A 16,209-nucleotide genomic window follows, 5' to 3' on the forward strand; every position below is an offset into this window, starting at 1 on the left:
ACACAAGGAACCTTGAGACAGGGGCACCATCTGCCCCCACTGTGCAAACTGTGCCAGCTGATAAGAAAACACAAGCCCCAAATCTCTGCCTCTTCTCCCACCAAAGGGCTCCTGTGGAGACCCCTGCATCCTTCCCCAGAAATCCCACTCGGGGTTGTAGGGAACCTAAACTCTGAGTCAGGGAAGGAATACAAAGACCTGAACTCCCCGCAGGCCTGGAGGAGAGCAGGAGATGGGAGGTAGGACCTGAAGGGGGCAGCGTCTCCCTCCAGACTTGCAGGACAGGGATCTGATTGGCTGACTCTTGCCAATTGGACAGCGGGGATTCATGGTACACAGAAAGGTGCAGCCTCAGCACAGCAACGCTGATCCCCGGCCAGTAGACGATCTGGGCAGACGGCAGGGTGACCATGCACCCCAAGAGGTCCAGTTTGTCAGGGGCACAAGTCATCACAGTTCTGTGGACCTGGAATTCCTCTTGTTGTGGTCAGAGCATGAAGTGAAAGTGTTAGAATCTGAAAACATGCTCCCACCACTGAGCTGACCAAGTGTGCCAGCCTGTGCCGGCCACTGGCTCAGCCATCCCGTGTGTTTGCACAGCCAAAGCTCTGGCCCCCAAGACTCCCCTTACACCAGGATGAGGCTTGGCGCAGGCCTGTATGGGAAGCTGGCCTCATGACACCCAAATTCCACCCTGGCCATAGCAGGCAGAGGACCTCAGGCTGGTCACTCCGGTTTGGCCTGGCACCTGGCCTCCAGTAACTCCTTGAAGCCCAACTTCTCCCCCTCGCGGCCCACCAGAGGGCTCAGCCCAAGGCTGCCTGGAAGCCCCTCCGAGGGGCGGAGGCTCTGGGCCAGCAGAGGCGGGCCCGCCCCTCCGGAACCCTACCCCGAAGCGCGCAGACCATTGTGTGGGGCTCGCTTCCCACCGCCGTATTTACTCCCGAGGACGCAGGATGCAGGGCCAAAGCACCGGCAGTCACGAGGCCCCGCGAAAGCGCGGGGCGCGCACAGAGGCCGGGGGGGCGGGGTTGCCAGACCCACCCTCCAAGGGAGAAGCCCCCCCCCCCCCGAGTCTCCAAACTTTCCAAACTCCGAAGGGGAGGAGAGAGCCCAAATGCTCTCCCTGCCCGCACGCAGGCTCCCGCTCGCCGCACGGCCCGACTGTGGAGGCAGAGGAGGATGTCCCCAGATCTGGGCTGGGGCCACCGGACGTCCCACGCCGGACCCCGCCGCGGTCTGGGCCGGATTCTGCTCGGCCCGGGCCCTGAAGCGGGTTGGGGGAGGGGAGGGCTGTCCACCGGGCAGGACGCGGCCGCCCACTCGGTCCGAGGCTGAAACTAATGCCCTAACTAGCCGCCAGGAAACCGACAGAGGGAGGGGACCGGCCGATTTCCGAGAGTGGAACTGCCTGTCCCCGGGTAGTTCTGAGGAAGCTCCTCAGCCCTCGATGAAGTAGCTGTCGCTCGGCAAACAGTAACAATAAAAAGAAGGAAACCCCGGCGGCAGCGCGCAGAGCGGGGGTCCCCGCGGGTCCCCAGAACAGTGCTCCTCGTAGGCGGTGCGGGGCCGGGGCGCGCTTGTTGAGAAGGCTACCCTCCGGGGGTCCCGCCTTCCTCTACGCACTCCAGACCGGCCCGAGGGTCCTGCCCAGCTCGTCCGGGCGGCCCGGCACCCACCTTCGAAGTCCGAAATGATCCCGTCCAGCTGCGCGTTGACCGCGGGGTCGGACATGGTGGCGGGTGGGCAGGGAGTCGCGCGGAGGGCGGCGGGGAGGGAGCGCCCCCGGCCGGGCCCTGGCCCTGCGCGCTGGCTGGGGCGCCGCGCCCGCGCTCCTGCAGTGCAGAGCTCGCCGCCGGAGCCCCTCGGCCCCCAGGATCGGGTGAATGAATGGGGGAGGAAGGCGGGCGCCGGCCCCTCCCCGCGCGCGCCACCCCCGCCCGCCCCCGCCTCCCGGGCGGATCAGGTTCCTGCGCTGGCTCCCGGCCTCCCCGACTCGCACTGGCTGTTCGGCCCGCCTGTCAAGCGGGCCTGGGGGGCTGGGGCCCGAGTGGCCGCCGCGGGGCCGCCGAGTCCCAGACACACGACCCGAGCGCCCCCCTTCTCCCCAACTGGCCCGCGCACCCCGGAGACGGCGACCGACGAGACTCGGCCCCTCCCCCCGACTCCCCGCTGAGGCCAGATGTGGGCGGATGTGGAGGCCAGGCCGAGGCTCTGGGGCGGGCGCCTAGGGGGGACGAGATTCCTCCCCTTCTCTGGGCGCAGGGTACCTTCAGCGGGAGGTTTTATTTACGCAGCCGAAGTTCCGCCGGCGCTGCCTCCCTCGCGAGCTCAGCGCCTGCGGGGGGGGGGGGGGGGGCGGCGGCAGGATCCCTGCCCAGGGACAGTGGAGCTCGGGCGCGGGGCAATCGCGCCAGTCCGATACCCCTAGGCGCCCCGGGGATGGGCGCTGGAGAAGAAGCTTAACCCTAGAAGGGGCGTGCAGCCAGACGGTGAACCGTGAGCAGAAGAGCCAGGGACATGCATGATTCAACCCTCACCCCCAACCCAAGAGAGATTCTCGGAGTGCAGAGAGTAGACCTCGGCCTTCCCCGGGTAGAGATAGTTCATACTTTCTGGAGGAAGGAATCGGAAGTGGGGAAAAGGAGGGCTGTCCCGGGGCTGCCTCCCAGTGGGGCCCACCCACACAGCGAGTCTTTGTCCAGCCAGCAGCTCCTACCCTTCTCCAGCCACTGCTTAAACTTCACTACCCACCGGGGACAGAACAGTGGCCCAGACATAGAGGCAACAAGCTTTGGTCCCAGGAAGGGCAGGCAGGGCAGGGGGCTGTGGGCTCTGCAGTGCCAGTGCGGTCCCCCAGGGCCCGGCATGTGAGCGTGATTCCATCCTGAGGCCGGGCTGGTCACTGGCCACGCCCCTCCCCAGCCGCACCCGGAAAGATCCCAGAGGTGCTGAGGAGGCTGAGACCAGAGGCGGAGCTGGGTCTCCTGAGGAGAATGCCTGGCTTTTGGGGGTGCTGTGCAAATGGCTGGAATGGAATCCTTCCTTTTTAAGAAAAGTGGTCACTCCCTCCTTCATGCTTTGGATATTTTAAACTATTTCCAACCAAGTGAGTTTGTGGACATGGGAATCGAAAAACCACGGCCATTTCAGATGTGCACACACCCTCATCCGTCTAGGAGCCTCTGTTTCGGAACCAGTCGGCACTGCCATTAATAGAACCCCAATGGCCTCCAGATCTGCTCAGGGGACTACCTGGTAGTCCAGCCCCTGCTGGGTCATCCATCCACCCCTCAAACTCAGCCCAACAGCACGGCACCCTGGGAAGATGCCAGCCTCCAGGAGACCCTCCAACCTGGACCACAGCTTTATTCTCCAGTGTTTTTATAAAAAGCACCTGGTGAGTGTGGACACACCCATGCGATTGTTTTCCCCCAGACCGGTTGTGAAGTTCTACCAGATTAGCACAGGGTCCGCTTATTGTGCAGTATTTGTTCCCATGCAGGCAGAGCCAAACATACTAATGCTTATTTCCTGGGGGAACCCAGCCAGGTTGCAGGCCTCACCAGAATGCTCTCTGCTGGGAATGTAAAGACTTCCAAAGCCCAAAAGTGACTTGGCTCCAGAGCCCAAGTCCCCCATCCCTATGCCTCCATCCCCCTTCACTTTAACCCCTTGGCCCACAACACCATGCCTAGAAACTGCCCAGATACCCCAAGCTCCCTCAGGGGAGTCAACCCGGGCATGGCCATACTCCCAGCGGGAAGTTCACCCTTGCGTCTAGCCCACTGTTATAACTGTACATCATTTATTTCCTCTTCTTTGTCGTCAGCAGAGATGGGAAACAGTAGGGTACCTCTCTTCTCATTATAACTCCCCAAACTTAAGGAGGACCCAGCTGCAGCTTGGCCTCCTCTCTCAGTTTAAACTGTCTCCCCCTAGCTCCTCAGTCACCCTTCCCAACCCGATGTCCTTTCAGCACTTTCTTGACTGTGTCCCACCTGGAACTCCATGATTTTCATAGGGCTGGACAGCCATGGGGTGGTGAGGGCCTCCCCAACCCTGTCTCCCAGAGCCACAGGCTGGACAAAATAGCCTCGGCAGGGACCCTAGGCAGACAAGATGAGCAGCCATCAAGAGAGGGAAATGGGTTTAAATTTGGCCAGAGAAAAAGAACTGTAACAGTGCATCCGAACAAAGACTCCAGAGCAGGCAGGACAGCTCAAGCTTGGCCAGAGGACGGGGATGTTCAGAAGGACACCAAAGGTTTGCTGGCTACAAGTGCAGAGCAAGACCTGTAGTGAGCTGAACAGTGCTCCCCAAAAGATAAGCCCTCCGGACCCTCAGAATGTGGTCTGACTGGGAATAAGAGCCTCTGCGGGTATAGAAAGTAAGGATTCCAAGATGAAGTCATCCTGGATGAGGGTGGGCCCTAAACCCAAGGACAAGTGTCCTTAAAAAAGGAAAAAAGGTGCAGAGACACTGAGAAATAGTCACATGAAGCAGGAAGCAGAGTCTGGATCAATGAGGACGCGGGCCAAGGAGCCCCTGGAAACATCAGAAGCCAGAGAAGCCAAGGAGCCTTCCCTACAGTCTTCCAAGGGGGAGTGGCTGGCCCTGCTGATGCCTTGGTTTCAGACTTCCAGCCTGCAGAACTGTCCATCACACAGCCAGCGCATGGTGGTTTTTATAGCAGCCACAGGACACTAATACAGACCTTGTAAGGGCTGATCAGAAAGTACAGTGTGTGGGGAAGTAAAAAAATTATTACAGTAAAAGCCACATTGCTATTACTGCCTCTCAGAATATTCCCTCTTGCTTCAAGGACACTTAGCCCATCGTTCTTTGTATTTTCTGAAACAGCTCTAGAAGTCTTCTTTTGTGAGTCTTTATTTTATTTATTGATACATCTTCAGGGTGTTTTTTGTTTGTTTTTTGTTTTGAGACAGGGTCTCACTATGTGGTTCAGGCTGGCCTTGAATTCACTATATAGCCCAGGCTGGCCTCACACTTACAACAGTCCTCTTGCCTCAGCCTCCAAAGTGCTGGATTACAGGTGTGCTCCACCATGCTGGGCCTTTCATGAGTCTTTAGTAGCCCTGTTGTGGCTGCCTTGATGTCTAAGTCAATTTAAAATACCTAACTTTCACGATCATTTTGGTTTGGGGGCAGAGCCACATCTGTGAATAAGATGGATGAGGACACACTGTCATGTTTTCATGAGCCTGCCTTTCTGCTGGATGGCACCTAGCAGCCGGAATCACCATAGTTATTATGATCATGCCTTGTAAAGACTCTCACGAAAGAGGACTTGCAGAACGGCCTCAGAAAGTGGCAAGAATGATGGAATAAGTATGTTCGAAGGGGGAGTACTTTAAGGGGGATCAATGGCAATGTCTTTTACTGTAACAAATGTTTCTAATTTAATATTCACCATATGTTTTGGGCCACTCCTTTCGGTCCAGTCTTCACACCTCTGAGAAGTCACCTGTCTTCAGGGGCGGGCTCTGCCTGGTGGATCTCTGTCCTGGTTGTCTGGAGGATGGGGCCTCAGACTGCAAGGACAGAGACAGGTAAGATGGGTGCGACAGGAAGCCCCAGCTAGGCCTTTCCAGAAAGGAGACAAAACAGGCCTAAGAGAGAGCATGCAGGTCCAGCTTGGTGGAATGAAGCATTCAAAGCATGGGAAAAGAGGGCGGAGGAAAAGCTGAGCAGAAACAGCCGTGTGGCCTGCACATCAGTACCAGTGACCCTGGGGTAGGTGCCCAGGTACAGTGCTCTCTGTGGAGAAGCTGAGCTGGCCAGGAAGAGACTGAGCGATGCTTGGAATCAGCGGGGAGGATGGCTCCGAGCCCACTGAACCTTTGGACAGGACACTGTCAAGAACAGGGTCTTCTCCTCACAGACCAAGGCTTCTCCCTGACAGGGCCCACACAGGCCTCTCTCTGAGGAGCCTTGCTGAGGGGCAGAGGCTGGAAACCATCCGCAGCGGGGGCTCCTCGGCCCCCATCTTAGTATGGCAGCCCTGTCCACCTAGCACCTGGGCCCAATATCCGAAAGTCACCCTTGCACCCGCTTTCCCTCAGCCCCAACATCCAAGCTGCTGCCTCTGGAGGGTCTGCAGGTCTCCTCCTCCGGCAGCATGCGGGTCAGTGTTTAAACCCCAACACGGCTCCGGGCGTGCGGCGGTGTAAACACTCCCAAAGTGATACCGAAGTGACCTGCGTGACACTGAGTCTGGGAGGCGCTGCAGGGGTTAGGGTGACCTCAGAGGCACACACAACAGGTGTGGCTCCGTGCACTGGAGCATTTGCCAGGCTAGCGTGGAGGCCAGGGTTTGATCCCCGGCACACGCACAGCGCAGTGTTAGACATCGCCAGGAAACTAAGAGTTTATCTCTTGACTTTGTTTACACCTAATTAAGTACTTTATATTATTTAAATGTAATAGATCTCATTGTATAACTTATTTTTTCTAATTAAGCAACGCATTTTGTGGTGATAAAATGTATACAACAGGAAGCCTACCGTTTTAAGCATGTGTCAATGCCCAGTTCGGTGACATTAGACGCAGCCATACTTCTAGGAAACATTCCCTCCATCTGTCTCCAGAATTGTCTTTATCTCCCTACAGTGGAATTCTGTACTCATTGAACAATAACTCCCTGGTCTCCCTTCTCCCCGGCCCCTGGCAACTCCCATTCTACTCTCTGTCTCTAAACTTGGCTATTCTAGAAGCTTCACCTACACAGTTGTTCTTTTGTGGCTGGCTTATTACCCTGTGCGAAATGTCTTCAAGGTCCATATATGTTGTGGCAAGTGTCAGAACTTCTTTCTTGTTAAAGGCTAGGTAGCCAGGCTTGGTGGTGCACACCTGTAATGGTGCCACCCACCTGCTGGGAGGCTAAGGCAGGAGGATCGCAGGTTCAAGCCCAGCCTGGGCAACTTAACAAGTTAGTAAGACCATCCTTGTCTCAAAATGAAAAATAAGAAATGGGCTGGAGATATAGCTCAGGGTGAAGTCCTCAGTATCTCACACACACACACCCCCACGAACACCCACAAAGACTGGGTAATATTCCGCTGTGTGGACACGCCTCACCTTGTCTCTCCATGCATCCCTCAGTGAATCTCTGACTTGCTCCAGCCTTTTGGCTGTGGGAATTTGCTGTGGTGAACATGGATATACACGTGTTTGTTTGGGTCCTTGCTTTTCATTCCTTTGAGTATATACCCAGAGGTGTCATTGCTGGCTCACATGGTAATTCCAGATAATTTAATTTTAAATAGTAATCTATATATAATTTGTTTTAATATATTTACATGATTCTATGTGTATACATTAAAATAACTTTCCATTATATGCATTACATATAATCTAATTTGCACAGTGCCTGTGTTTAACAACCAGCTCACCAGCTTCTTCACTGTTCACCCAGCAGCTCTGGCTCTACTGCAGTCCTCTGTCCCCTGACCCACCCTGGCCCCACCTCTGGCTTCCCTCCACCAGCACCCCAGGCCAGGCCTTCGGGGTGAGAGCAGATGGTGGCACTTCCGTTGGCCTCACCAACTGCTCAAGTGCCAAGTCCTTGGCCAGCCTCGGCCCAGGTCCCCTCACCTACCGGCTTCCTTCCTCAGTACACTGCCTCCTGCCCCAGGACACTTGCACTCACCATTCCTTTCACCTGGGCAGCTTCCCCCAAATCTTCCCCCGTTGGCTCCCTATCTGTCATCTCACCCTGAAGTAGGGGAGGGACCTCCCAGGTGACCCCTGGATACCCCTGCTGTCTCACCCCCAGCACACAGCAGGGGGCTGCCCTGTATCCTGTTCCAGCCAATGGAGGGGAGAGCAGTTCCCTCTGCTAGAGGGCAGGGTCCTGGGGACTCCAAGTGGGGAACAGACCCAGAGGGGACAGGGACATTGAGAACTCACAGGCTCTTTGCACACTTGCCACCCACCACGTCACCAGCCCCGGGATCGCAGGCAGGGCGCTGTCTGCATGTGGCCCCTGAGGACCCTGTGGGCTGCCCAGCTCTACAGACTGGAGACTGAACCCAGGGCCTTTGCACTGAGCTACACCCTCGTCCTTTCTTATTTTTTATTTCAAGACAAGATCTCACTGAGTGACTAAATTGCCTGGGCTGGGCTCTAACTTCTGGTCCTCCAGATCCTCAGAACTCCTCAAGTGCTGGGACTAAAGGTGTGCTCCACCACGCCTGCCTGCTGCCAGATTTTGAATCTTCCTGCTGTGCAGCTGGTGTGGGGACAGCTGACGTTTCCCAGTGTGTAGGCTACGGAGCCCATTGCACCATATGCCTGACGGCTTCCAGGCAACCGGAAGACTTCTCTACAGAGCAGCACATGACTAATCCGTTCCTCCAACTTCCCATATCCCCCCCACCCCAGCCTGCCTTCTGAGCAGCGTTTACAGCAAGCCCTGACCACAGTGCCTGGGCGCTTATCTCCCAGAAGGGGGACTTTTCAAACAAAGCATTCGTCTTCTAAATTCAGACTTTTGAGTCATCAAAGAGGCTCCTGGCCAGGGAGCCATCAAATGCTCTGCTCCCAGCTCCAGGGCTCCAGCCTGGCCCTGAACTCCCTGCTCTGGGACTGTGTTGCCTAGGGAAGTCAGCTCTGAGACCCCAGCATTCCAGGCTTCGATGGCAGGACAGGGCTGCAGCTTGCCAAAGACCTCCTGCTCTCAGCTTCACTCATAAACTTCACGAGTAACCATGATCTAAAACCTGATGGAGCAGGAGCTGCTCACTCAGGAGATGGAAGCACAAGGTAGCAACTGCCACCGCTGAGAGGACCCTCACCCCTGAACCCCACTCCGGGCTCCTGGTGTCACCTGTTCATTTGTAGGCTCGGTGAGCTTTGACTGATGGCTTCCCATGTGTCAGCTGCCCACAGCGCTGGCGCTGGTAAGGGAGGACCCACGCGTGAGAGCAAGGAGGGACTCCCCACGGCTCAGCCTCTTCCCTGACCCTTCCTTCTTGACAATCCCGTGAGCCTCCATTCCTACTCTGGGCCCCCAAGGTGCAGCTTTGAATTGGGCCAAAGACCCCAGCATCATAGCAGCCCCCTGGGGATGGAGACATGGCTTCTGACACCCGCAGTCCCACTTCCACAGGGCCGCCCAAGGGACCCAGCGGAGTGAGCAGGTACTGAGCCAGCCTCAAGGCAGCCTGTGACTAAGGCTCATGCTTGGCCCTCTGGTGGTGCCAGTCTGCAGACGCCTCACCCTGGCCTGCCAGGACACTCGGCTGGACCACAGGCCTGCCCAGGAGGAGCGGGTGGTGCCTGGGGACCCTCGGTGTCCTGGCCAGCCCCCCATCTTTCTCCCTTGCTCAGCGGGGTCTGGGGGCAGAGGCAGCTTGCCACTGCTGCAGGGTGGGGATGAGGGCTGAGTCACCAGCCTGTCCCAGCCACGTCAGCAGGAACAACAGGGAACTGAGCAGGAGAAGAAAGCACTTATTTTTAAAGCCACCACTGTGACCCAGGAGACGTCATCTCCAGGGAGTGGCCCTCCCTGTCTGCCATCTGTGGGCTGTGGCCTCAGCCTCCGAAAATTGCCTGCCCCACTGCAGAGACCCTGCAGGTGGAAGGGATGGGGAGAGGTCGTGAGCAGGGGTCAGGCAATGGGGTGGGGCGGGCAGCTGAAACCCACCCTCCCTCCCTCCCTCCCTCCTTCTCTCTCCCCCGGCTGCACCTGAGAAGGGTCTGCAGAGCTTGTCTGCCGTCCATCACCCTGCTGGGGTCTACCTGCTTCCTGCACCCCCACGCACCCTCCCCCTGAACACTTCCAGTGACAGGGAGCTCCGTTCTATCTGTGGTCGTTCTGGTCTGTCTAAAAAGAGATGGAGCCTGGGGATGAGGCAGAGCACTCGTCTAGCATGCTCAAGGCTACGAGTTCCAGGCCCAGTGGCAGAAATTAACTAATTAAAGAGCGAGGGAGGGAGGGGAGAGAGATGGGAGCAGAGAAAAGGAGAGAGGGGTCAGCCTGGCGGTAGCTCTCCCCTTTACTCCTTCTGGAACAGAATGAGGGAGGATGCGGGGCTGTGGACCACTGGCAGCTCCTTCTGGGGACCTGGAATTTGGAGCTTCTATGCCTCGGTTTGGAGGAGACAAAGACATGGACGTCTGCCGCATAGAAATTGGCCTGCTAGGGAGCAGGACATCATCATCTCTGCATCCCTGGCAAAGATGTAAATTGCACATGGGGACCTGCCAGGCACAGCACGCGGCTGGCTCTGGGGCATGTTGGATAAACCGCCTTTCCATCACGTGGCCCATGAGGACAGTGCCCTGGTGCCAGCGTCCTGGCCTGCACAGCCAAGGACTTGCAGCTGCATGAGCGAGGTGGTGCCTCACAGTGCCTGCAGCCTCCCCCACCCCCACCAAGCAGCAACCCCAGGACCCCCAGTGCTCTGGAACTTTCCTCAGAGGGCAGATCTGGGGTTTGAGGGGGAAGGGAGATGCCCGGCTGTCTCTGCCCATCTCTGCCACAGGTAGAGGTTGCACTGTGATCTGGCAGATCCCCAGGCCCTGGCTTCTTCCTCTCCCCCTCCTCTCACTTCCACCAACCACCTCTGGCTGTGTGGAGGGCAGAAAGGAGAAAGAGGCAGAGTAGTGCACACCTGTAATACCAGCACTCTGGAAGGCTGAGGCAGGAGGGTGGAAAAGTCCAACCCAGTCTGGGCAACTTACTGGCTGGGCGAGATCTTGTCTCAAAACAAAAAATAGAAAGGGCTGGGGATGTAGCTCAGTGGCAAGGTCCTATGTTCAATCCCCAGTACTAGAAGAAAAGAAGGAAGGAGAGAAGCAAGGGAGGCTGTAGGGAGGGAGAGAGGAAGGATGGAGGGAAGCAGAAAGGAAAGAAGAGAGGAAGGGAAAGGGGCACAGATCTGCTCCCCTGTCAGAAGGGCTCCTCTGGGGTTTCCGCATGGGCTGGATTTCTCTCCCCCTTTCCCAGTCCATGGTGAACCAAACCAAGCGTGTGTCACCCAGATGTGCCCCTCAGTGACCTCATAGGAGAGGGTGCCAGCTGTCTCTACCTTAGATGCAGCCCAGGGCTGGCCGCCACCTCAGGAACAGAATGCTCCATGTGGGAGGAGGCAGGGGAAGGGTTGCTGGCAGGCCCTTCAGACAATCTGGCATGGGCGGCCAGATCAACCTCAATGAACCATTTGTCCCTGGGGTGAAGTGCCCTCAGGGACCAATGAGATTGCTATCAGCACACCCAGCCTCTCACTCTGCCACATCCCCCAGCAAGAGTCACTGGCCTGGATGACTGGGCTGGGACCAGGGCCCTTCCCGGGGCTTGCCAGCTTGGGCCAGGCCATAGGAGGGGCAGGGACAAGGACAGACAGAGGACCCCGGACCTGCACGGATGCTACAGTGTCTGCACCAGGGGAGCAGAGGCTAGGGGAGACCTTATTATGTTTTTTCAGTACCAAAGACTGAATTCAGGGCCTTCACACTGAGCTACCGCTCCCAGTCATATTTTTAATTTTTTATTTTGTGACAAGGTCTCATTAAGTTGCCCAGACTGGGCTTGAACTTGCAATCTCCCTGCCTCAGCCTCCCAGAGTACTGAGATGGCCGGCTTGGGTCACTCCACCTGGCTACAGCGGCCTCTTATAGCTGCTTCTCAGTTTGTTTGGGGACAGACAATCTCACAAGTGACTCCTGCAAGCAGGGAGCAGAAAGGGCAACATAACCCGGAAACAAGCCAGGAAGGACACCAGCAAGACAGGCTCAAGGATCCCGGGAGGCCAACCGTCACCCTCCCACCTTGGGGTGGCAAGTCCCTGGGCTACACCCAGTCAGAGACAGGCTTTGGGGCTCTGCTTGCTTTCAGCTAATAATAAACAGGGTGGCCCCCTGCTGCCCTTCCCCAGGGTCTTGGTCCTCCCAAGGCCAATGTTAGGATGGCCTTTCTACAGTGCAAACCGCCCGGTCCTTTCCCTGCTTGGTGGCTTGCCTCACCTGTTAGGCACGGTGAGCCACTGCCCCTTCCTGGCTTCTCCCACCCCCATCCTGCCCAGCTGCTCCCAGTCCCCAGGAAGCCAAGTGCCACAGCTCACCTGCCCCGTCCTGTGACCTCTGCCAGCAGGCCTCCCTCCCCTCCCTCCTGGCTCATTCTCACTTGTCTGCAGGTCTTAGCACAGACATCTTCCTGGACTCTTCCCGGAGCAATTATCCTCCGGCCCTTCCTCAGTTTCCCCAATCCCCTGGCAGCCTCTCTCTCAGACCTGACTGCCCATGTGGCATCCAGGAAACTTGGCAAGTGTGGGACAAACAGAGCCAAACAGAAAACCTTTAACAAGCCGGAACTCTGCAAACACACGGCAGTGTCGTCATCAACTCAGGAAGAGGACCACTGTGGGCCAGCACAGTCTCACAGTCCTGTCTGCCCCAGTGCCACCCTTGAAGCAGGCAGGTGTTTGCGGCAGGGACCAGGAGCGGGTTTGGGGTGGGGTAGAGAAACAGCAAGGAGGGGAAAGGAACAACGGTGTCCTCCAGATGCGTGGAGCACCCAGCAGGGGTGGGTGGCAGTGAGTGATTCCTCCCACCCTGGGCGTCCTGCAGGCCAGATGGGCTCACTCTGCACAGCTGTTCTCCAACAGGAAGAAATTCCTCACCTACAGGAGTGGGGTGGGGACATTCCCAGACAGGGCCTTGTCTCCGGTAGTGGCAGGGACCACAGAGACTGGGTCTCAGTGGCTTGTCTCACCCATTCAGCCACAGACCTGGCCCAGGGCCTGACACCTCTGCCTGTGAGCACAGGTCCAAAGTGGCACCGCCAAAGGGCACAGTATCTGCCCAGTCCTGACCTAGACCAAGACCTGCACACACCCACTCAGGGCCTCTCATCTACAGGCAGTTTTCCAGGAGGGTATCGCTGATGTTCTAGGCCAGGGAATCTCCAGATGGAAGCCCACCTCCTCAGGCCCTGGGCCCATGCACAGGTATGCGGGAGAAGGAGCCCAATGGAGCCCACAATGGGGGGTTCTAAGGCCCAGCAGTGGAGGGGCCTGACCACTTGATTTTGGAAAATGCAGAACATTTACCTAGGAAAAATCCAACTTTGTCCAGTTGGGGACCTGAAACCTGAGGGCATACAAGGGGTGATCAAAATACACAGTGAATGTTTAAATAAAAAATTTATTGCAGTAAAAGACACACTGTAATTAACACCCCTCAAAATATACCCCACCTGGGCAGGGGATTTAGCCCTGTGGTTCTGCTGCCTGCCTCGCAAGCGCAAGGACTGGAGTTCTTGCCACTTTCTGACAAAGATCTGGAAGTCCTCTCTCATATCTGTACAAGCTGTGATCAGAACTATGGTGACTGCTGCTGCCGAGTCCCATCCAACAGAAAGGCAACTTGTAAAAACATGGCAGTGCATCCTCATCCACTTTATTCACCGGATCTGGCACTATGCGACTTCCGGCTTTTCTCCAAAGTCAAAATGATCGGGAAAGGTAAACATTTTGAAGAAATATTTTGAATCAGGATGTCAAGGCAGCCACAACACAACATCTCAGTGACATGAAAGAGGACCTTCAGAACTGCTGCCCAAAGTGGCAAGAACCATGGGCTAAGTGTGTCTGAGGGGAGGGAGAGTACATTAAGGGAAACTAATGCCAATGTGCATTTTACTGTAATAAAACTTTTACAATGTTTAAAACATTTGCTGTATGTTCGACCACACCTCATATGTCCCCATTCTGCAGAAACTGTCACCTGTTTCTTTCCAATGCCCACCCTCTTTTCCTTCCTGCCAGCCAAGCCGCAGTCACCTGGACACTGAGTGACAGCAGCCCTTGTTAATCCTATGGGTCATCTGAACTACCCATTCGTCACTACCTTTTAGTTGTGAACAGGAGGAACCTGTTCAGAATGGCGATCCTCTTACATGCTATAGAGTGTGTGCATCACCTATGGCAAACAGGGTTCAATGGCAGGGTACACCAATCAATTGCCCACTGGCATGATGGGAGCACATTTCTGAGGCCATCATGATTGACTGGTGATGTCTGTGCCAGCCTCAGGATAGGATGTTAGCAGTACGTATGCCAAGCACTTCCCATTCCTGACCCAAAGACATTTTTCTTGTTCCTTGAGACCAGTGCAAATGCCACCTTTTTGATAAACTCTACTGTCATAGGACTGCCCCAGTTCTGCACATATAAAGGGAGCTATTAGTGTGTGTGTGCCACAGGCCCTTGTTTCCTCAGTATCTGATCATCATTTTTTATAGTTACAGAAATATTAGCTGTACATATAACTGCCAAGCTAAAGAATACATCTCTCAGCCTCCCTTGCTGCTAAGAATGGCTGTACGACTAAATTTTGGCCATTGGGAGGGGAAGTGAAGAGCTTAACTTTTTGGCCATGCCTTTTAAAGAAAGGGATATACTCCCTCCTTTCCCTTTTGTTCCTTTCTTTCTCCCTGGCTGGAATGCAATCGTGATGGCAGGAGCTAGAGTAACTATCTTAGCTCACAAGGTAGAACAGGCATGTTGATATTTACCAAAGGGACAAACTGAGCCCTGGCTATCTTGGGCCCGTGTGGCTGCTTACCCTTGGGCTAGGCCATGGGAGAGAAATGAAATCCTGTCTTGTTCAAGTATCTGTAGGCTTTGTCACACAGCAACCAATATAGTATGTGCCTGTTGTCCTACCAATCTGGAAGCTTCTTGAGGACAGCATAGCATTGAGCATGGAGGTATTTGAAACTGGAAAGTAGCCAAGCATGGTGATGCACACCTGTAATCCCAGTATTCTGGGAAGCTGAGGCAGGAGGATCATAAGTTCAAGTCTAGCCTGGACAATTTAGCAAGACCCTCTCTCAAAATAAAAATATACAAAGGGCTGGGGATGTATTCAGTATGAAGGCCCTGGGGGAGGGGAAGAATGAGGAGGAGGAGGAGGAAGGGAGGGAAGAGGAGGGGGCGGGGAAGATAGAAATAGAAAAGAAAGAGGAAAGTAATGGTTTAACATTAATAGAGAACTGCCGGGGATTAAAGCTCAGTGGTTTCACCACCTGCCTCACAAGTGCAAATCCGGAGTTCAATCCCCAGTACACCCCCAAAAAGAGAGAGAGAGAGAACAAACACTAACATTAGGCCAAAGAACAGCAAATTAACAGTACCCAGAATAGGCTGGGGCTGCTCAAGGGCGTCTCAGATCATGAGAGGGGACCAACATGGTGAGACACGTGTGCAACAGGAATGCAGCACGTCCCTAGCAGGTCCTAGGTGCTACAGCCTCAGACCTCCAGGGGCAGAGCCTGTGTGGCCCTCGTTGGGCAGTGGGGCCTTGACCACATCACCGCTCCGCCTGAGCTCCCACTGACCATCCTGTGCACTGCTGACAATAACATCTAGATGGAAGGGACTCGTAATAACATGTAAGGCGAGTGGCATAAATAGGAGCTCGGTGAGTGTAGCTTCATGTCTGAAACATATAGTTCAACTCTCTCGTCTTATAAGTGTGCAAACAGGACCTACAAGGTAAAATGTTTCCCCAGGGTTTGCCCAGCCCTTCTCAACAGAGCCAGGATCAGAACTCAGGGTCCAAACCCGCTCACAGCACTCTGGCTGTGTAGACATAGCCCTGGGTGAATATAAGGATTGGGCAGTCGGGTGAGAAGTTTTGAAAGTGAGTCTGAAAAATCTAATTAGGGTGACTGTGAGTTATTCTGAAATGCATAAAAAAGAAAAAGTAAGATGGATCTGCACATGGATGGAAGGATGGATGCAGGGACGGGGAGGTCATACAGCAGAGGTAGTTCGGTGTTAATGGTAGGATCCCGGTGATAGGTATTACAATGCTGTGTGTTTGAAAATGTTCACGATAAAACATAGAGAGGGTAAGGTAATAGGGAGCCAGTATAGCTGCTGGAGCAGCAGGGAACTGCAGAATACACATGCGTTGGAGTGACAGGCCTGCCGGTCTGGGTGCTGCTTCACTTTGTGTCTCAAGGACAGAGCGACCCCTCCTATTCATCCCCCCAGCTGCTGGCCCAGGAGACTCCACAGTGGCAGGATCCTGCTCTCATCCTGCCCGCTGCACCCTGTGCTTGACATGAGACAGATGCTCAGGGTGTCAGCCGCACCCCAGCAGCCCGCCCTGGCCACAGCCCACACTTCTGGAAGTCTGGTCAGCATCCCCGTATGGATCCTCTACAACCTCCAG

The 16,209-nt window shown here is 55.5% G+C and overlaps 1 protein-coding gene across 7 annotated transcripts in view; it reads right to left on the reverse strand.

The window, feature by feature from the left end:
- Septin9 (septin 9) overlaps window positions 1-16,209 on the reverse strand; it is a 167,579-nt gene that overhangs the window by 87,802 nt on the left and 63,568 nt on the right. Inside the window, exon 3 of one of the 7 annotated variants that reach the window (XM_087208407.1) lies at window positions 5,435-5,555. The exons of 4 other annotated variants lie outside the window; for them this stretch is intronic. Coding sequence is in view for 1 of the 3 variants with exons in the window: in XM_004860793.4 (XP_004860850.1) it covers window positions 1,680-1,734 (55 nt within the window). In the remaining 2 variants the exon portion in view is untranslated. 2 more of the 7 variants (XM_087208408.1, XM_004860793.4) reach the window with 2 other exon arrangements.

Source organism: Heterocephalus glaber, unplaced genomic scaffold, assembly GCF_053883595.1.
Source record: "Heterocephalus glaber isolate CG9 unplaced genomic scaffold, H.glaber_assembly_v1.0 deba00000937, whole genome shotgun sequence".
NCBI lineage: Eukaryota > Metazoa > Chordata > Mammalia > Rodentia > Bathyergidae > Heterocephalus > Heterocephalus glaber.